Source organism: Rhinolophus ferrumequinum, chromosome 7, assembly GCF_004115265.2.
Source record: "Rhinolophus ferrumequinum isolate MPI-CBG mRhiFer1 chromosome 7, mRhiFer1_v1.p, whole genome shotgun sequence".
In the NCBI taxonomy this organism is placed as follows: Eukaryota; Metazoa; Chordata; class Mammalia; order Chiroptera; family Rhinolophidae; genus Rhinolophus; species Rhinolophus ferrumequinum.
In genome coordinates, this window is record NC_046290.1 from 93,194,927 (window position 1) to 93,218,333 (window position 23,407).

At 36.1% G+C, this 23,407-nt stretch overlaps 1 protein-coding gene and 1 pseudogene across 2 annotated transcripts in view; both read right to left on the bottom strand.

Moving 5' to 3' along the window:
- Positions 1–23,407, bottom strand: part of BAZ1B (bromodomain adjacent to zinc finger domain 1B) — a 68,102-nt gene that overhangs the window by 34,418 nt on the left and 10,277 nt on the right. For both annotated transcript variants that reach the window (XM_033110057.1, XM_033110058.1), the window contains exons 3-6: positions 21,947–22,091; positions 13,569–13,770; positions 9,148–9,269; positions 7,082–7,279 (exon numbers count right to left, since the gene is read on the bottom strand). In XM_033110057.1, the coding sequence (XP_032965948.1) occupies positions 7,082–7,279; positions 9,148–9,269; positions 13,569–13,770; positions 21,947–22,091 (667 nt within the window). The remainder of the gene's footprint in view (positions 1–7,081; positions 7,280–9,147; positions 9,270–13,568; positions 13,771–21,946; positions 22,092–23,407) is intronic.
- Positions 15,450–15,893, bottom strand: LOC117024670 (calmodulin-like; annotated as a pseudogene).

Genomic DNA, 23,407 nt, shown 5'->3' on the forward strand with positions numbered 1-23,407 from the left:
AAAGGCCCTCTTTCCACTATTCAGATAAAACTACATATTCATTTCTCTTCATAGACACTATGTCCCTGAAAAAAACAAAGACATGAATGTTAGCTAATGTTTTAGCCATATCAACATAAAATACTCTCTATACCCACACTTAAAAATCTATACTCTAAATACTAGGCATTTTTGTTATGCAACTAGCTTTCTGTTTATATACAGATTAGGTTCTTAAATACTTTAATGAACTATGAACCCTTTCCTCAGAAACAACACACAAAAAGTATGCATACAATTTCAGAATTTATCCATGGATCTCGGATGAAGGATATCCATTATCTAGGAATGGAAACGTGAGAAATTTCAAAAGTACTGCTCTTGAGCCAGGACTGGATTTTTATCCTTTAAGCATTTGTTCCCAATGGTGGGTAGTCTATGCTTTTAAAGAGAAAGTTTACTGTGTTTACTGTATAAGAATTTTTGTCTAAATTCAGAAGTATGATCAAATATATGGTGATGGAAGGAGAAGTGACTCCGGGTGGTGAACACACAATGGGATTTATAGATGATGTAATACAGAATTGTACACCTGAAATCTATGTAATTTCACTAACAATTGCCACCCCAATAAATTTAAAAATAAATAAATAAATTCAGAAGTATGGTTTCTTCTTATTAAAAGTATCCGTGAGCATACTAACAACAACAAAAACACTGCTCACAAATAAAAAGACCCCATGACCATGGCCTCCTAGTTCTCAAACCCCCCTTTGTCGTCTCCCCATACCTCAAGAACTCATTCCCACGAATACATTAGTAGCTAGAAGCCCCCTAAATTCTCAATTTCATATCATTCTCTTTGATCATCCCCTCACATCTTTCTAATTCACTCCCTCGAGCATCCCAACTCTGCAATCCTTCAACCCCACCACGACTTTAAATCTGCTAATTCTATCACATTTTCACCATGCTCACTTCCTTATCCCTCTTACCCAGATTAAAGTCCAGGCAGTAATTATAATCAGTCCTGCATAAAGCGACAGTTTTCTTTTCTCCTTTGCTCTCGTATCTAGTTACTCCTGGCCTGCACGTGTCCAGCTTAAACAGGACTAGAATAAAAACTACAATGACTGTGTAGTCTTATTTAAATTCATAACCAGGTACCTCTCCTGAATGGCACCCAGTAATCACAGCATTCTCTTAGTCTATTCACTTTCCCACTTCCTTTGACACACATCTTCTCCTCAAACCTCTACCTTATGATCATACAGAAATGTGTTACCACGTTAGAACCAGTCAACTTGTCATGATACCACTGTTTCTGTTTAAATGTGTATTTAAAAACACAAACAAACAAAAAACACTTGATTTCCATGCTTTAAAGAATATAATTACTAAGAAAAGGCCTGGAAGCTAAAACACAAATTAAATGAAATAATAACCAGCAATAAAAAGTACCGCCAATTTCAAAAGAAATAATTGTTTCAAGTGATTAGGAGAAAGACTAGATTACTTCAAGAATACTTAATTCTAGAAAACTTCAGGTTTTTGAGTGGAAGGAACTAACTTGATCAGAGCAACACATGAAGAAGCAGTCTAGAGGCAGTAGGTAAAACAGGTTACTGTGAAATGAGATGTAGGAAGGAAACAGCTAAAGACTATCAAATACGAAATTATGAACCCCTTTTATAGGGAAATGGCTATGGTCAAATAAATCCCAGAGATGATACAGAAAAACACCTATGTTCTTGTTTTGAGTAAACAAACAGGAATAGTAAAATTTAATAAGCTGTACTACATTGCCAAATAAAATTTAAACCTTAAGGATATAATCAGAGAAACAAACTCACAAAACCAAGGCAGCACAAGAGGTTTAAATATGGTCTGCAATGAATAAGTGGGCTTATACGTAACAAACCCTTTTTCTGGCTCAGTTCTCTAACTTTAAAAATCAATCTGCCTTGTGAGAATTATAGGCAATTGCAGGTTATTGTTCCTCTAGCTGACTGTTTTTGTTGCCTGACTAAATTGGGTTCAATTATCAGCATCAACATGGGCTGACAAATTTGTAGTTTACAGAATATAAACATTATCAGTGACTCAGGGGATACGTCCCTGCAGAATCTCCCAGTTCTGGTTCCCCAGAAATAGTTTCAACAAGTTAAAAAGAATAAGCAAAGATAACTTAGGTAAGATTTCACTCTTCTTGTGGACAATAAAGAGAACCACATTTCAACACGATTCTATAAATCACAGAGTAAGATTAAGACCCAACACTACCCTGGCAGGAATTAAAGACAAAAAATGTGCCTCCCAACAGTTAACCAACGTCTTCAGCTAGCCTTGGAAAATCTTCGGAGTACAGACAAAATAGAATGATACATTTTCTAATGCTTAGGATAACGGGTTATATTTAAATCTTTCTAAAAAGGAGACCAATTTGAGACTGTTTCATTTTCACCATTTTAGATGTTTTAATAGGGTCTATCATAATTGGGCCATTTAATTTACTGATTATGTTTCTTTCTATTTAAAAAGTCATTCAAATTTAGCATAAGTTTCCTCTAATTTCTTCTACTTAGAAGCAACATATTTTGCAGAAATTATGCAAGAAAGAGCTGGGATGGCTTAACCATGAAACAGGGTCCAGCGACCCATTTTTATTTATAAGGTGTGTTTTTTGCCAAGCCACACCATGTAACTTTTTTTCTCTTAAAAATGAAAGAAATTAACTCACCCAACCCCCTCCCAACAGGCCAGCTCCCAGCGTGAGCAGTCCTTCAGTAACTGGATCATCTCAGCATAGGGCATGCTGGGCAGTCACAGCCAAATGGGAGCCAGCATGGCTGGACTCAGGGGGATCTGAAAAAGTATAAAACCACTTATGTGCTAAGGGTGTCCCCTACCCCCCATTCAGAATAAGTAATCTACTAGAGGAGGGAGGGAGAAAAGAATGGACATCTGGAGTAACAGTATTATTATAGTTGTCGGTAAAAGCCCTTCCTAACTGCTAAACAAGAAAGAATAAGTATCTGTCTCAGCAACATGAGACGCTATAAGAAAATAGTTTATACAATTCTATACTTGTTCCCTGTCACCTGCAACAAACCACCACTACTACAAAAAAGGAAATCTAACAAGAAAAATGAAGAAACTTGATTTAGAGCAGCCCATTTACATGTTAAATTTAACTTAACAGTGAGCAGCAAGAACCCTAAATTAGAAAACTTTGGCTGTCTATATTCTGATTCTTCTTTCACTCTTCTCATTCACCCAAGGAACCATGTTAGGAGTTTCAAGGCAACATTCACATAGTGGGTTTGTCTCAACCTAGAGGCCTCCATCAGCAAACTTGTGAAATGTGTTACTACCTTGTTTCCCCGAAAATAAGACCTAGCCAGACCATCAGCTCTAATGCATCTTTTCGAGCAAAAATTAATATAAGACTGGGTATTATATTATATTATACCTGGTCTTAAACTATAGTAAAATAAAACCGGGTCTTATATTAAGTTTTGCTCCAAAAGATGCATTAGAGCTGATTGTCTGGCTAGGTCTTATTTTCAGGGAAACACGGTATAAAATATTTTAAGTGCTTTGAAAATTAATATAATTTAATTTTTTAAAATACTTCTATTCTCCAACTCAAACAAACTTTGAGAGCCAAAATTTAAAGAAAAATCGTACGGTTATGAACAGTTATTAAAAACATCAGTTATTGGGAGAGATAAGAAACATCTTTTAAAATATAACAATTATCACTAGCAATGACACAAAATTACATCACGTGCCTTCTGATATAACTCACTGAGAAGAACACAACACCATTTCTGTGGTGCTTCTACCAAAAATTCACAGCCTAAGTCTAATCATGAGAAAATAAACCCAAATTGAGGAGCATTAAACAAACTGGCTTGTATTCTTTAAAAATGTCAAGGTTTTTAAAAGACAAAGAACAGCGGGATTATCCATATTAGAGGAGCCTCACGAGACATAAGTAAATGTAATACATGAAACTACACTGGATCCTATTATAACCAAAACGAAATTTTTTTGGCTAAAAGGATATTATGGGGATAAATGGCAAAATTTGAGTAAGAACTATGTAGGTCAGGTAATAGTATTGTTTCCATGTTAATTTACTGATTTTGATAACTGTACTATATAGCTATATTAGAAAATATCCTTGTCTTTAAAAACACAAGTTCAAGTATTTTGTAAAAGGGCGTCGTGTCTTATAACCTATTCTCAAATATCTCTGGAAAAAAAAATTGGTGTGTGTATAAAGAGAGAAAATAATGAAACAAATATGGTAAATGTTAACATTTAAGGGATCTACATGAACCTCCTACAATCTACTTGAAGGGAAATTCTTTATAGTATTTTGTCAACTTCTCTATATAACGTTATTTCAAAATAAAATGTTTCTAAAATGTATTAAGAACCATATTAAATCATTCAAATTATTCCAGTATTCTAAATATCTTAAAAAGTATTATTTTCTTGTTGTGTCTTTATCCAAAAGCTTCCCCACTAGGATACACCAGTACAAAATAAGAGTTCAAAAGCTATGGACAGAATAACAAAACACTAGAGCTGAACGTATTACAAAAGGAAAATGAGCTACAAGGCTGACTGCATCTTACATGAGTTATCCTATTACCCAATTGCCTTGTAAATCATTCCTCCAAGTCATTAGGCCTACAAAAAAATTGTCATCCCTAAACTCAACTGTCAATTCCATTTTTCTTGAGGAACAGAAGTTCTTAAAGAAATGAATTCACTAGCCACAAACCTATTATACCTATGCTAAACATCACAGGATATAAAATGAGTAAGACAGTACTTGTTCTCAAGTAATTCATATTCTAGTGTTTACAAGACCACAAACACACCGTCATCATACTCGGTCCTATTCAGATAACAGTTCAAACTTCTATACCTCTAAATAATTTTCCTCTCTCCCACCTAAGTTTTCCCTATCAGTCCTTTCCTAAAACTATTACTCAGAACTTGCTTCCTCTCTCCAGGCCTCATTTCTCTCAACAGTAGTTGTATTCAGCAGCCTAGCAGAACATTAAATTCTACAAAACCAAAGAGAAGACAAAGAGAAAAAAATTGTTGCTTTGAGGATAGGTGGATCATGTGTGATCAAAACTCTAATTTTCAATGCAGTATTTAAAATTTCATTTAGATGAGGAAAGAATCAAAAGCACTGTTTTATGGTCTATTTATCTATGCCTTTACTATATTTATTCTATCCTGGCTGAGTTGCAAGAGGCCTTTAAGATAACTAATTTTACAAAAAGGAGTAACAACTTTTATGCAAAACTGAGAGGAGACGAAATCAGTGAAATATCAAATAGTATTGGGAATAAGAAATATTGTTTAAGGTAGGAAAAATATATAAAAGCTAAGTATATGCCCTTAATTTTGTAGACTAGTATTTTACATGAGTCTCAATTTCTCTTACTAGGTAGAATCACTGCCTTTTTATAGCAGTTTAGTCTATACAAGCTTGCACTTTCAAGCCTCAAACTGAATTATAGCCAAATTTCATTAAGTTAATATTTTAAACATGCATTAGAAAATTTGAGAGTAGCAAATTTTTTCAGAAATTGCTTTTCAAGATATAAGTTCCTGGAACTCTAGTCTCTGGCCCCTACAAAGTGTGGATCCGTTTTATTCTAATAAACTCCAAAGAACTTTTAACCATAAATACTCAGTCTTTTATGTTATTAACATACTTGAATCACTAAACTAAAATATATTAAAAGACAGCTATAAAATTTAAAAAGAGGTAACTATTAAAGGACTCAAATGATACAAGAGTCTAAAACCCACTCAAAGATGATTTTATATAGGATTCTCATACAGTAAAAATAGTAATCTTAAGTTAAAACCAGCAAAAGCTATATCAGTTCAAAAACTATAGCGATGAAATGACAATGAATTAAATTATTTCCCCTAGGTAAATGTAAATATTAAGGAAAAATTTTAGGTTTACTATAGTTACATGGAAAATTTAGTCCTGATCTAGAAAAAGCCAATTAATTCCTGAATTTTTCCTTTTATGCAAATAATATAAATGTAAAGAGCATACTGCTTGATCATGGTGGTCTTGAATAAGAAAACATGCTAAATGCTAAACTATGATTGGAGGTCTTTATCAATGTTTGGAGAAATAGTTATTTCTCAACATACTTTGTCATCAAAAATCAACATAAAGTAACTGAGGTAACTTAGTTATGTGACTCAAGATATCCTTAGTTTTTCACGATTAAAAAGAAAAAGGGGAAAATAAGAAATCCTGGAACTCTGACTTAGTTTCAATGGATCATCAGCCTTCTTCTGGTCCCATTCTGGCCCAGAGACCAAGATGAAAATATCAGTATGCAAATATTTACCAACGAAAGAAGCATAAATACTCTCATAGCCTACATTAAAAATCTTATTGGAGAAACCTTGAGATGGAAAAGATAATCAGAAATCTGAGACCAATGTCTTCTTGGCTTTTGTCAATTTACTTTCTATTGCTTTGCATTAGACTGGCCTCCATTTCCCAAACTGGAAAGTAAAATGTTAACACACACACACCATACAACTTCATAATTATACTTTGAAGATCAAATAAGACAAAAAAAACACAAAAGCTCTCAAAAGGGAAATGCCAGATTTCCTACTAACCTGTCAAAATAATACTCATTCCAAATCCTTTTCAAGGCTGCCAATATATTTTATCATCTTTTCTGATATACAAAATCAGTTTTCATTTTTAAGAATTTGTGAAATATTTTTCGTATTTATACTATACCTTACTCCAAGGATTTGAGGCCAAAAAAGCACATATATGTAGTTTTTTGTTAATAAGGCAACCATAGTAAAAAACTGAATTAGGGGAGATAAGGCAATGTGGCCTCTCCCCTACAAACCCCACACACCACAACCTACATGAGACATACCTGAAAAGTTTTGAATTCATTACCTGATGTTAGAGTTCAAAATCTGCTACAAATCTAATCTTACTGGAGCCATCTGAGAAAAGAAACTCATCTAATAGTGTTCTATCCTGCTGTTCAAAAATTAATAGTGACCTTACCTTGTATGGATCAAGTAAAAAGTCACTGAACTTGCTAGGCAGGGAATATTTCTTCACCAACTCATCTTCAACCACCCAAGGTGCATTTTCACCAGTGCCAGCCCGTAAAGCGTTATGCCGTATAAAGTATCGAAGTATCTCCTTATTTGGTGGGCGTTCTGTACGAATCAAGCTGTCTGCCGGCACATTACTGATGATCTAGGTTAACAAATATAAACAACTCAACACTGGGGTAAAAATAAATTAACCAATGAGAAGATTTATGTTCTCTCCAGAAAAATCCTAATTCCATCTATAAAACAGGGCTATAAACTAAATGGAAGAAAAAGAATAATTTTCAGAGACACTATGTTCATTTAAAGATACCCCTAGGTAATCTGTCAATATGTATCCAAGTCCTAAAATGTGTATATCTATTGAACCAGCAATTTCTCTCGTTAAAATTTAGAAATAAATGGACAGTCATCAACTTGTTATAAAAGCAAAAACAAGAAAGGGTAGGACTATATAAAGGCACATTAATAAGGGATTGGTTTTTAAAATTAAAATACACCCATTTAATGGATACCATACAGCCATGGGGGAAAAACATTTCGCAATCAGAACAAAGCATCAGAATCATCTAGGATGTTATTAAAATGCAAGTGCCTAGGCCTCATCCCAAACTTACTGAATCAGAAGAATCTCTAGCAGTAAAGCCTGGGAATCTACATTTTTAATAAACTCCCTGGTGACTAATATATACACTGCAACCTGAGAATATTGTTTTGGAAGAAAACGTAATGACAATACAGATGCTTACCAAGCAGTAAATGAAAAAAAGCAAGCAACAAAATAGTATGTATAGAATATTCCTACTTTTAAAAGTCACTTAGAAGCTAACCACCATTAACCACATCTATATTCATCAATTATCATCTGCGTATGAGATTAGAAATATCTTTATTATTTGCATTTTCTATCATCCTATATACTTTTTTACCTACATGTGAAACAAAACAATTTATATTCATCAATAAGAATACAAATGATAATCAGGGAAGTAGTTGAAACTCCCTAGCAATGTTTCAACGAGCTACCTTGCTGAACAGGAGGTAAGAAACTTAGCGAAAAATTATATTTAACATTTTCAAATATAAAGAAGTCCTCACAATCCAGCTATGTCTTGAGATCACTAACTATAAAACAAATGAGTCAAAATGGAATAGGACTTGTCAACATTCTGAGGTGGGGAAAAAACAACACTCTAAAAGAGGCAAAAAATAGGGGCTATAATCCTCCCAATCTCATTTACTAAATTAGGAACTTTGACCGAATTAGTACATTTCTCAGGCCTTAGCAATTTCTTTCATAAAACAGTTAAACATGAAGAAAAACGTGCAGCTGCCTTCCACACCCAGCCGCCCTTCCCACTTCTTTCTAATTATAAGATTTTACACACAGGTATATGAGTACCTGAAAGTAATACACCATAGTTTATGGAATCTGAGATGCTGTTAATGAAAAACATTATTTTATGCACCACTTGAGAAAAAAATTCTTGCCAATTGACTTTAAGATATATACTGATTCTTGACGTATTAAAAAATATGAAAGATGAACATCTTAGAATCAATAAAACACAGTACTAAGTTGTTTTAATGGTGTTTACTATTATTTTAGATCATTAGCTCCACAGATTCCTTGAAAAAGCACTAATTAGTGTTGACTCAGTTTCCAAATTTAACTACATTACAAACTGCTCTACTTTTAACTGGGAAGAGCTATTACCTCAGAAGTCTGTAACTGCTGGGATAGATCCTTACTTTTCAAACTATCTGAGTTTGAAGCTCAAATGCAAATTACTCTTAACCCTAATAATTTCTATTAAAAGGGAAAAAGCATGTAATTTCCTAGGAAAGAAAATACAATTTAACTTAAAATCGTAATTACTAAGACTAGACAACCACTCAGAATTTGTTGTAGAAACACATTCATTTATATTTTTCTCAGAAAACTAGCCCTATGATATTTTCTTAAACAACATGAACCTCATGTAAGAGCCTTAATATAAAGAGCCAACTAACCTTATCTTCATTTTGTAGTTTCACATCATATTTGTGAGGCAGAAATTTTGGAGGAGCCCATTTCCTTTCTCCTTTTTTTAATGAAGTAGGCAGTTTTCGTGGAGATCTACGTGCTCTGTCATCTAGTCAAATCAAGAGCAAATTAGTGAAAAAAAATGATTTTTAATACTATCCATTCATTCGTTAATAACTGTCTTATTGAGCATCTACTCTGCACCAGGCACTGAAAGATGAATCATAAAATCCTACTTCAACCAGCTAAAGCTAAAGTCTATGGGAGGGGTCAACTACAAGTATAATACAATGTGGTAAATACTATAATAGAAGCTGGTACAGAAAAATACTATGTCTAACTTAGTCTGGAAGATAGGCAGGAAAGGCCTAGAAAAAATATGACTTGTTCAGAAACTGCAAGTAATGAAGTATGAGTGAATATGATCTAGAATATTGTAAAAAATCTGACTAACGAGGTGAGTAAGGAGCAAATTATAAAGAACATTATATACCGTTTGAAGAGATTGGAATTTGTCTTGTGGGCACTAGGGAAACAAATGATTTTTGGTCTTACTAACTAGACATACATTTTGGGAAAATCACTAGTATGAAAAATTAAAAAAAAGAAAAGTTTCAGCAGTTAGAAAATAAATCAAATGTAAAGGTGAAACTGAAGATAAGGAAATCAGGACATACGATGTTAAACACCTGAAGTAACGCAACCAGAATGGAGAAGGAAAGAGCCCAAGAGGTAGTCAGAAGACAGACTTGGTAACCAGCTAGATGTGGGAATGTTAAAAGTTTCCAAGTTTTCTGCCTTTAGGATGGAGTAGATGATGGTATCGTTAATTGAGTAAGAGAATGTTAAAAAATAGCAGGATTCTTGTTTACTTGCCTTGAAGAGACAACATAAATAATCAGATGATCAATTTAGCTTACATGCGTTAAATTTGAATTGCCTGGGACATATAACTGAAGACTAGGTCTAAAGTTAAGAAATTAGGTTGATCTAGGTTTGGGAATCATCAGCCTATAGACAGATTGACTTTAAAACCGTGGGCATGAATTAAATACAACAGATCAGAATTAAAATAAAAAGGCAGAACAAAAACCTTTGGGGAAAAAATCTAAGGAATAACGGGGAAAAAAGGAAGTAAAAAACAGAAAAGTAGTTGGAAAACTAGAAGACTGTGGTATCAAATAAGTAAAAAGATATGACTGTGACCAAAAGTGTTACTTAAATGTAACAGAAAAGTTAAACATAGTTAAGAAATCAGTGGATTTGGCAATTAGGAGGTCACCTATAATCTTATTAGGAACAATTTCAGGAGTAAAGAAGCTGAAGTTAGACTGTAATAGCATAAGAAATAAAGTGATAGAAAGTAGAGACAACATTCTCAAGAATCTTGGTTTGAATAAGACAAAGAGAACAGGATCAAGGGAGCATATGTTTTTGTTTTTAGAAAATGGAACTTTGTTTATAAATTGAAAAGAATCATTAGTGATGGGCGGCCGGATGGCTCAGTTGGTTAGAGCATGAGCTCTTAACAACAAGGTTGCCGGTTCAATTCCCGCATGGGATGGTGGGCTGCACCCCCTGCAACTAAAGACTGAAAATGGTGACTCAACTTGGAGCTGAGCTGCGCCCTCCACAACTAGAATGAAAGACAACGACTTAACTTGAAGCTGATGGGCCCTGGAAAAACACAACGTTCCCCAACATTCCCCAATTAAAAAAAAAAAAAAAAATCACTAGCAAGAGGGTTAAAAACACCATAGAGTAGAATAATGGAAGTTAATCCAACCCTTGAGAAAGTAGGAGGGAATGGAATACAAAGCACAAGTATCTTAGACAAGAAGAAAGACAGCTCCCTACTAAGATGGAGGAAGAATAGAGAAATTTATAACAGGGAGTTTAAGATCACAAAGCTGAAAAAGTTCCTGCCTAATTCATTATTTTTTTCCATAAAGTAGAAGGCAAGGTCAACTGGTAAGAAAATATTTTGTATACCGGAATTTATCTATCATTTCTATGGAAATTCTAATCAATTGTTCCCCAGAAAATATTCTGAGGGCATCATCACACAAGTTCTTTAATCTGCCCACCACTCTTTCCACATAGTAGCAATAACATTATATCCCAATAACTGAAAACTAAACTAAGGCACAGAGCACTCTAAAAAAGAAGTCAAAGCCTAAAACTAGGTAGGGGTTCCTGGTACACAATGCTTAAGGCATAAAATTAACAACTACAACACATCATTGGTAGTCCAATGACCTGAATCCAGAAGAAAGAAGTTTTACAGGACATATCATCCGCCAATACCTAACCAAAACATTTATCAACGTCGAGTCCTGGGAATTTTAAGTATTGCACATATTAGAAAACTTCAGTATCTGATATGAGTGTATGAGAACTTTAAGAAGAGATAAAAACATTTGAAAAATGGTCTTTTCTCCATATTTCTTGCTCTACTTGGGCCTCTCAGGGATTACTTGGCTTTCCTGTTTTCAGACCAACTTGATGAATCCTGCTATAAGATCATAAAAAGGTGGGATGCATATGGTTCAAGTTTGTCCAAGGTCTCAAAACCTTGATTCTACACAAGAATCACCCAAAGAGATTTTTTTTTTCTCAATAACCAATATCCAGACACTAATCCCAGGGAGTATTTCATTTTGTTGCCTAGGGTAGAGTCTTAACAACAATATTTTTAAATTCCTTGATTCTAGTGGCAATCAAGGTTGAGACACTGATTTACTGAATAATCTTCTGTGTTATCAATACTTTTAAACTAAGAGACACATCTGATCTCCTGGTACCAAGGAGCTAGATGTAGCAGGGCCAGGTTAGGAGGAATGGGGAAGTGCTTGCTGTTTGGGGTTGACCAAGTGTCACTTTTTAATAACCTGGCACTCTTGCAGAAAAAGAGAAAAGAAAAAGAAAACTTCAGTATAAAAAAGAAAAGTATAAAAACACAGACATTAGCATTCATAATACAGAGTGGAAAACAAAAAGAAGTATTTATTACACCTGAAACTAACATAGTATTGTACAGTAATATAATATTAACTGCAATTTTAAAATTATTAAAAGAAACACTGAAGTATCAACAACTGGGGTGCACCAGCTACAACACTAGTATCTAAAGTTTCCTTGGAGCCATATAACGATGTCTCTCTAAAACCATCTGCACATATCCAAAACATCTGGAAAGACACAAAATAGAATGGAAAACTGCCAGCATAATACTCTACTGCGACATTCTAATTCAAACTCTGTACCACTTAAACATGAGGTAAAATTATTTGATCGTCTAACAGTCATGGGGAGGGATTCAAAATACATAAACCCTTTGAGTACTCATATTTTGAGACAGAAGAAATCTATTCCAGTCAAATTCCTTATTTACAGATTTTGTTTTTTTAAATGGAAGCTTCAGAGGCTGAATAATTTTCCCAACGGGCAATGTCAGTTTTTCAACTTTCAAAACTATATTGTTAGAATCTCCAAGTCTCTAAAAATTACTTTTAGACATCACAGTGTTTCAAAATTCTGGCAGCTCCCATCTGAGAGGGACCTGAGTTACAGAATATAGATAAAAGGAAGTATCTTAAAACCATCACATTGGCTTACAATGTGAAGAGAAATAGATTGGGGCCAGCCTGGTGGCTCAGGTGGTTGGAGCGCCGTGCTCCTAACGCCGAGGTCGCCAGTTCGATTCCCACGTGGGCCAGTGAGCTGCGCCTCCACAGCTACACTGTGAACCACAGCTCTCCCAGAGGCTGCCGTGGGCTACTGTGCTGCCAGGAGCAGCTGGCAGCCAGCGTGTGCTGCCGTGGGCTACGGTGTGCTGCCAGGAGCAGCTGGCAGCCAGCGAAAGCTATCAGCAGCCAGAAGAGCTGCTGTGAGCAGCCGACCAATGACTGGAGACCAACTGGCGACCGACTTGCGACCGACTGCATCAGCTTGGGGGGAGCGCAAGGCTCATCACACCAGCATGGGCCAGGGAGCTGGGTCCTACACAACTAGACTGAGAAACAAGGGCTTGAACGGGAGTGAGTGGGGGTGGGGGGGGAAGGGAGGGGAATAATTAGAATTTGTGCCTCCTACTCTGACCCCCTACACACACACACGTATTCCCAACTTAGAAAAGGAAAGCAAATTTTCTTTACCCTGTTGAGTAGCTAGGTATGCGCACATAGATTTCTAAGCAACTAGAGGAAATTACTTCCCAAGGGTCTTAATGGTGTAGGGAGATTTACAAAACGTTCTGAGTATTTTAGTTGTTTTCTGAATCATAAATGAACAAAACCATGTCTATCTATCTACAAAACTCAATTACAAGTTTAGTGGAAAGAGAACACAAAAAGATCTGTGTATAATAAAATAAACAGTCACATAAGAAAGCTAGCATCATACATACTAATACTCTCTCTCCTTCCTTCATCCTCTTTTACAATTGCCTCCTTCTTCTGATGCTCCTGAGCGATTTGACTAGAATTCTCTTTGTCACTTGAGGGAGAATCACAGGCACCATCAGATTTCTTCTCAGTGGCCTCTTCATCCACTTTCTCCAAAGGATGTATCTTCACAATCCTCACCTTGAGCATTTTTTCCTTCCCAATCTATAAAGGAGACAGGAGAGAGAATCAGAGATAATAAATAAGAACTAGAACCTAAAGATAATGTTTAGAATATATTAATCCATTATACATTCCACCTCACTTGTCAAAAATTCACTAAAACTCTGGGGTGGCCGGTTAGCTCAGTTGGTTAGAGCGCAGTGCTCTTAAGGTTGCGGGTTTGATCCCTCCACAACTAGACTGACACAACTGTGAGCTGTGCCCTCCAAATGAACAAACCACGTTGAAACAACAAACTGGATTGAAACAACTACTTGTCTTGAAGCTGATGGATCCTGGAAAAACACACTAGAACTCTATAAAGTAGCCAAGTACAGTGATGTTTTTCCAATTTTATTTTTCAGACTTCTAGGTTAAAATATGACATCTTAAAAAATAAAATGATCACAATCTAATTCATAATTCATGTACCAATGTACTAAAGCCAAAGGGAATCATTGCACAAACCACAGATATATGTAGTTACAGTTCAAGAATTTCCATTTTATAAAAAGTCAATTATACATATGGATATCCAATTTTTCCAAAACCACCTACTAAAAAGACTATCTTTTCTTCACTTAATTACCTTTCCACTTCTACCAAATTTCAGTAGTGTGTGTATGTGTTTATGAATGCATGTATATATATATATATATATATATATATATATATATATATATATATATATATACACACATATGGATCTATTTCTGGATGCTATTCTGTTCCACTAATCTATTTGTCTACCTTTGCACCAATTTCACATCTTAATACTTTAATATTTAAAGATGCAAAATCAGACAGTATTGAGCCTCTAACTTTCTTGTTCTTCTGCAAAGTTGTTTTGGCTAGATTCTTTGCATTTCCAAATCAATTTTATAATCAGCTTGGCAATTCCTGCAGAAAAGCTGCTGGGATTTTACCGTAACTGTATTGAATCTGGGAAGAACTGACACATTGATGTAAGGTCTTCTTTAATTACTCAGTAATGTTTTATAATTTTTAGGTACAGGTCATGCATATCTTTAGTCAGATTTACTTCCAAAGTATTTCATATTTTTTGATGTTATTGAAATAGCATTGCTTTTTTTTTTAATTGGGTAAAATTTTTTTATTGGAAAACATATATACAACTTGGAATGGATTTGAGGCAAATTGTGCTATAAGCGAATTTTCTTTAAGTAGCTAAACAAAGTTTTAAAAGTAACAATAAAAAAAAGTGTTTCTGGTACAGTATCAGTAATACAAAAAAATAGTGTACGAGTACCTGGACAATACACCTGTTTTGCAATAGTGCAACTTTTAAGTACATATTGTTGACTGTCCATAGTCCACGCAGAGTTACAACTCCACACTTCAACAACATGCTGACAGTTTCTACTTAAAAAAAGACATAACCCAGATAGATGTTCCCTCATTTGACCAACTCCAAGTTTAGATGTACAGAGGGCTTAGATATATCCAGAGCATGCTGCAAGCAACATATTACTTGACTGATTTTCTAAAATAAGGTTTCAGGACATTGATAGTAAGGGAAGAAAACACGGAGGAATGAAGTCCTAATTAGTATACATGTATATTTTTTTGACAGTAGGGGGAAACCTTTTACTGGTAAGTTACAAAGAAAACGCAAATAAACAATTTTGTTCAAGAAATTTAACACATTCTGCACAGTATCTTCACTTTGCTACCACCATTTATAAAAATTCTTCATCGTTTACTTGCCCTTCACCATTAATATCTGAATCCCTGATCATTTCATCAACCTCTTCACCTGTTAACTTCTCTGGTTTGTCATCATATGGCGAAGCTCTGCTGCACTAATAAAACCATTGCCATCTTTATCAAACACATGGAATGCTTCACTAATTTCTTCTTCCCTATTTGTGTCTTTCATTTCTCTCGCCATCATTGTCAGAAATTCCAGGAAGTCAGTTGTGCCATTACTATCAGTATTCATGTTATTAATCATGTACTGTAACTCTGCTTCTGTGAGATTCTGCCCAAGAGACCACATTAGTTTCCAATTCCTTTGTTATTATAGTTCCATCACCATCCTTGTCAAATAGTGAAATAGCTTCTTTGAATTCTGCAACCTGCTCTTCAGCCAGTTGGTCAGCCATGCTGCAAGCGCTACCTACCTGTCTCCGAGATGTGACCCCATAACCACTCGGCTTCCCTGCTCCACTCAGGCTAATTTAGTATTACTTTTTTAAAATTTCAAACATGTAAAAACACAAATTGGTTTTTGTATATTTATCTTGTATCTTGCCACCCTGCTAAACGCACTTGTTAGTTCTAATAACTTTTATGGTAGATTCCATGAGATTTGCTACATAGACAATCATGTTGTCTGGAATAAAGATAATTTGATTTCTGCCTTTCCAATTTGGATGACTTTTCTTTTTCTTGACATACTACACAGACTAGAACCTCCAATACAATGTTAAGTAGAATGGGAGGGCAGACATTCAGTCTTTTACCATTAGGTATGGTGTTAGCTGCAAGTTATTCTGTAAATATCCTCTATCAGGTTGAAGAAGTTTCTTTTCTATTGGCAGTTTGCTGAGAGTTTTTATTAGGAATTGATGTTGGATTTTATCAAATGTTTTTCTCTGTGTAAACTGAGATCATATTGTTTTTCTTGTTTTCAATAAGGAGAATTACAAATCTAAAACAACCTTGCATTCCTAGGATAAACTATTTGGTCATAATGTATTATCCTTTTAATATAGTGTTGGGTTTCGTTTGCTAAAATTTTTTTTTTTAGAATTTTTACATCTATGTTCATAACGGAGTTTTGTGAACATATATACATATATTTGTTTTTCTTAGTCTGTAGTTTTTTTTCTTATAATGTATTTATATAGTTTTGGTATTAGTGTAATACTGACCTCATAAAATGAATCACAAAGAATTCCCTCCTCTTCTATTTTCTGGAAGAGTTTGTATAGAATTGGTATTATTTCTTCCTTAAATGTTTGAGAGAATTCACCAGTGAAGAAGATTAACTGGAACCACAAGTTGGCACCTGAAATGAGCCTTTATATTGTATCTCCTTGCCTAAGGGTAGTGGTCATATATTTAAGCCTTCTGGACAAGAAATCTTTCAAGTCCAATTATTTAGCTGCTCCCTGCTGAGCTGAATCAGCTATTATTTCCCAAGATGGGCAGACTGGCCAGGTTGATGGGTTTATAAGAAAACTGTGTTTGTACCTGTGTACACCTCTCTTAATTTGTTTATCTATCTATCCTCATGTCTGTGTGTGTCTGTTTTCTTCTTTTCCTTTGCCTCTGTTGTTTTCATTTCGGTAGGCTCATGAATATTATTTGAGTCTGTCTGTGTCCATGTGTATATGTCTATGTGTGTGAGATTCTTTGTCTATCTATGGTGATCACATCAAACTTGTAAAAATAAAACCCTTATCCAAAATAGAAAAATAGTACCCTCCCTGTTTCTTTTTTAAACAATTCATTTGTTTTACACCTTCCTTTTATATAAATCCCCATCCCTCCCATCACTCCTCATTGGCAACCATCAGCTTGCTCTCTAGATCTATGGGTCTGTTTCTGTTTTGTTTATTCATTTTTGTTTTCTAATATCCCACATATAAGTGAGATCATACAGTATTTGTCTTTCTCTGTCTGATTTGTTTCACTTAGCATAATACTCCTTAGGTTCATCCAGGCTGTTTCAAATGGAAAGATTTCATTTTTTTGTTGTTGCTGAGTAATATTCCATTGTATATATTTACCACATCGTCTTTATCCATTCATCTACTAATGGACATGTGGGTTGCTTCCATATCTTGGCTGTAACTAGTAATGCTACAATGAGCATAGGGTGCATATACCTCTTCTTTTTAACTGTTAGAAACTATTTTTCATCAACCTTATTTCCATTTTGTTTAATAAGCGTTTGTGGAAGAACAGCTTAGGACCACTCGGTGGTTGTTCCTACTCATTCAGTGGCCTGAGCAGTGGGGGCTGCAGACCAGTCTTCAGTAGGAAACTGCTGAATAGACACAAAGGGCCCCTGCATGCCTTCAGACCAGCCTGCAACCTCAGGCCGAACAACAGAGAACTCAGGAGCTGGAGGAATCCATTCACCCAGAAATTCCTCCTAGGGCACAGCCTTTTCAGCAGCAGCCTGTTCTTACTTTTTAATCTCTTCAGGATCTCTGTAGAAGCAAAGATCAGGCATGACCTCTCAGGGGTGTTCATGGGAGATGGTGTGACTCATGCACAGAACTTTCTGGGCCAGCATCCACATCAGACCCACTGAGTGAGCTCCCTTGTTGTTGTAAGGGACAGCAATGTCCACGTAACACAGAGGAGAGTCTGTGTTATACAGAGCAATGGTAGGCAGGTTAACATAAGACACTTCTGTGAGAGGCTAGTGGTCAGCTCTGGGATCCGTAACCACAAGTCTCGGCTCCCAGAAGGCTGCCTGGATCTGGTTAGTGAAGGTTCCAGGAGTAACATGGCCAGCAAACAGGAGTGGCTCCAGTGGCAGCAGCAAACTTCAGCACACATCGCCACCCAAGAACATTGGCCAGCGTGTATTCCAGGTTTTCAATGGCAACAATGGCATAAGCTGCCAGCAGAAGCTTCTCCCAGGTTCTCTTCAGATTTATGATGTAGATGCCATCACTTCTCTGTTTGTAGATGTACGATTCCATTTACCAGTCAAGGATGGTGCCAGGCCCAGTCTGGTGACTCAGGTGGTTGGAACGCCGTGCTCCTAATGCCGAGGTCGCCGGTTCGATTCCCACATGGGCCAGTGAGCTGCGCCCTCTACAGCTAAGATTGTTAACAACAGCTCTCCCTGGAGCTCTGCTGCTGAGTGCTGCCGCGGGGTACTGTGTGCTGCCATGAGTGGTCAGTGGCCAGCAGCCAGCGAGAGCTGCCATGGGCTGCGGTGTGCTGCCGTGGGCTACCATGTGCTGCCATGAGTGGCTGTTGGCCAGTGTGAGTGGCCAGCAGCCAGTGTGAGCTGCTATGTGCTGCCATGAGTGGCTGGTGACCGGCAGCCATGGTGAATGGCTGGCAGCCAATGAGAGCTGCCGTGAGCTCCTGTGAGCAGCCGACCGACGACTGGCGACCGGCTGCCTCAGCTGGGGGAGCGCAAGGCTCATAACACCAGCATGGGCCAGGGAGCTGTGTCCTACACAACTAGACTGAGAAACATCGGCTTGAACTGGAGTGGGGGGAGGCGGAAGTAGGGGGGAAGGATGGTGCCACCCAAGTGTGTTACTGCTACAAGAAATTTGAGGACATCAAAGGCTAGGAACATTGTGACAGTTTCCTTTAAGTTACGTGGGAATCGAGAACAATGCTGTATAGCGTGGAAAGTACATACATTTTTTTGATTTAGTGTTTTTGTTTTCACTGGATAAATATCCAGAAATGGAATTGCTGGATCGTATGGCAGCTCTATTTTTAATTTTTGAGGAATCTCCATACTGTTTTCCATAGTGGCTGCACTAATTTACAATCCCACTAACAGTGTACAAGGGTTCCCTTTTCTCCACATCCTCACCAGCACTTGTTGATTTATTGATGATGGACATTCTGACAGGTATAAGGTGGTATCTCATTGCGGTTTTAATTTGCAGTTCCCTGATGATTAGTGATATCGAACATCTTTTCATGTCTGTTGGCCATCTGTATGTCATTTTGGGAGAAATGTCTGTTCAGGTCCTCTGCCCATTTTTTAATTGGATTGCTTGGGTTTTGGTATAAGTTGTATGAGTGCCTTACATATTTTGGATATTAACCCCTTATGAGAGTTTATCACTTGCAAGTATCTTCTCCCACTTGGTAGGCTTTTTGTTTTGTTGACAGTTTCCTTCGCTGTGCAAAAACTTTTTAGTTTGATGTAGTCCCATTTGTTTTTCTTTTGTGTCCTTGCCCAAGGATATATATCCAAAAAGATATTGCTAAGAGCGATGTCCAAGAGTTTACTGCCTATGTTTTCTTCCAGAAGTTCTATGGTTTCAGGTCTAATATTTAAGTCTTTAATCCATTTTGAGTTTATTTTTATATATGGTGTAAGAAAGTGGTCCAATTTCATTTTTTTGCATGTATCTGTCCAGTTTTGCCAACACCACTTGTTGAAGACTATCTTTACACCACTGTATATCCTTGCCTCTTTTATTGTAGATTAATTAACCGTATATGTAAGTGAGGATTAATTAACCATGTAAATGAGGATTTATTTCTGGGCTCTCTATTCCATTGATCTATGTTTTTATGCTAGTACCAAGCTATTTTGATTATTGTAGCTTTGTAGTATAAGTTTGCCACTTTGTTCTCACTCAAAATTTCTTTAGTCATTCAGGGTCTTTTGTGGTTTCATATCAATTTTAGGATTAGTTGTTCTAATTCTGAGAAGAATGCCATTGATATTTTAATAGGGATTGCACTGAATTACTTTATCATGTTAGGTAGTACGAAGTATGATTAAAAAAATATGGTGAATTTAAATTAAAAAAAAAATTACAGTAAAAGATACATTGCCATTAATCCCCTCCGAAGTACTCCCTCTTGCTTCAAACACACTTACCCCACCGTTCTTGCCACTTTCTAAAGCAGTTCTGGAAGTCCTCTTTTGTGTCTTTAGTTGTGCTATCGTGGTGAAATTTATTCCTAGGTATTTTATATTTTCTGATACAATTATAAATGGGATTGCTTTCTTAATTTTTTCTTCTACTCCTTCATTATTGGTACATAGAAACACACCAGTTTTCTGTATATTGATTCTGTATCCGGCAACTTTACTAAAATCATTTTTTAGTTTTAATAGTTACCATGTTATCTGCAAGTGAGAGTTCTATTTCTTCCTTTCCAATTTGGATACCTTCTATTGTTTTTGTCTTGTCTGGCTAGGACTTCCACCACTATGTTAAATAGAAGTGGTGATAGTGGGAAACCTCGTCTTGTTCCTGACCTTAGAGGAAAGGCTTTCAGCTTTTTTCATCATTAAGTATGATGGTAGCTGTGGGTTTGTCATACATGGCCTTATGTTGAGACGTGTTCCTTCTATACCCACTTTGTTGAGTTTTTATAATAAAAGAATGTTGAACTTTGTCAAATGCTTTTTCTGCACCTACTGAGATGATCACATGGTTTTTACCCTTTACTTTGTTAATGTGATGTATCACACTGATTTATGGATGTTGAACCATATTTGCATCCCTGGAATGAATCCCATTTGGTCATGGTGTATAATCCTTTTAATGCATTGTTGAATCCAGTTTGCTAATATTTTGTTGAGAATTTTTGTACCTATGTTCATCAAGGATATTGGCCTGTAATTTTCTTTCTTTTCAACGTCTTTATTTGGTTTTGGTATCAGGATAATATTGGCTTCATAAGTTTGGAAGCATTCCTTCTGCTTCAATTTTTTGAAACAGTTTAAAAAATAAGTGATTTTATTTAGGCTAAAGTTTAAAAAGTACTGGCCTGTTAGATATTTTGTCACATACAACTGAAATCACTTGTACCTCATGAGTTAACAATGTAAACAACCTGTTTAAATACCTGAGCCTGTTTATTACCTCCACATTTCTGTGCAGATTCTGCAAGACATTACATAAAATGACTAACCCAGTATCCAGTACATACAGATATTTAACAAACGTCAGTTCCCTTCCTTCTGAATCTTACTTTAAGCTTTCAAAGGATTATATAGGGATTGCTTTAGTGTTAGGTATCACTTTAGTAATAGTTATCCCTGAGCTATTTGAGATGGAAAATTAAAAAAACAATTTTAGTTGAAAAAGATAAGTCAACTCACTCACTATTACAGTAAAATGAGATCCTTTGCTTGTTGGTACCATAGATTTTGGATTAAATACATCTGAAAGTCTTTTAAACAAAGTATAAAAAAAATTACAAAAAAAACGTTAAGATAGCACTGAATTATTAATAAGGTATAAAACAGGGAAAACAAAAGTGCAATGATACACAGTATGACAATTATAACATTAAACATTCCCAATAATGACTATGATTCTAAAATTTGGTCCTTATATTTGATATTAAGAAAAGCAAACTTCTTATTAACACAACTTTACACAGACAGAAATGCATTCTGTACTCTCCATCAGTAGCTCCAATCCTGACATATGGTGAGTGAGTCAAATCACATTAAAAAAAGAAAGGCACTTACCTCAAAGTCACAGTCTTCTCCCACAGCATATTTGGTCATGATCTCCAACCAAGCAGTATCTACCAACTTTTCTAAGGAGGCTGTGTTATGGTGAACCATTTCCAGAACAAGTTTCTCATACCAGGCAGGAAACTCTTCCTTCAAACTAAACAAGTATGTCATTAATTACCAAGAAAACACAGAAAAACCTATCCAGTTTTAATTCGATTGAGGGGTTAATTCAAACATTTTTTTGGTAAATATATGCAAGGCACTGGGGAATACAAAGATTAAAAACCACGTGATACACAAGAAAAAGAAAAGAACTTTTAAGTGGTTTTCAGATTGACCTATCCAGGTTAATCTTCTCATCTATAAAATAAAAATAATAGGCACATCATTAGTAAGGTTGATTATTTTTCCATTAGTTTTCTTTTTCTTTTCTTTTTTTTTTTTTTTTTGCAGATTTCCCATTTTAGGTGTGACTTATTTATTCATAGCCTCTTCCCATTTTTTGGTTAGGGCACCATGACAATTATGTTTACATTACATCTCAATCAATAATATGCTTTCATATATATTCATTCATTTAGTGCTCATAATACATTATGAGGTACCTAGAATTTTCATTTTATAGATAAGGAAAATTAATCAGGAAGAGTCAACATGTTAGAACCATGACTTGAACTCCAAAGCCCTTGCAAAGTAAAACTATGATGTACCACTTTTCACTTACTAAACTAGCAAAAAAGAATTTTAATTATACCCAACATGGGTAACGGACTAGTGCAATGTAACACTCATACACTACTGACAGCCTATGTTTCAACTCTTTTGGAAAGCAGTTTGACAACAATTATCAAAACTGTCATATGTACACAAAGATATTCACAGCTGAATTCTTCATGGTAGCAGAAAATAGGAAGCAACCTAAATGGATCTTTAGATATCCAATGCTGACCAGATAGTTTAGTATTTGTGCTGCGGGTAAAGGGGCAGTCATCAGGCATGAGAACATTCACGCAAATGCAAGTATTAGGTTTATTATCATCTTAAAATAGTCTCAATCACTCTCTGTACTATGCATAACTACAAATGTTCCACCAACTGACTGCTAGACTTAAAACCTCTTACAAGGCCGGCCTGGTAGCTCAAGCGGTTAGAGCTCTATGCTCCTAACTCCAAAGGCTGCCGGTTCGATTCCCACATGGGCCAGTGGGCTCTCAACCACAAGGCTGCCGGTTCGATTCCTCGAGTCCCGCAAGGGATGGTGGGCTCTGCCCCCCTGCAACTAAGATTGAACATGGCACTTTGAGCTGAACTGCCTCCCGGATGGCTCAGTTGGTTGGAGCGCATCCTCTCAACCACAAGGTTGCTGGTTCGACTCCCACAAGGGATGGCGGGCTGTGCCCCCTGCAACTAGCAACGGCAACTGGACCTGGAGCTGAGCTGCGCCCTCCGCAACTAAGACTGAAAGGACAA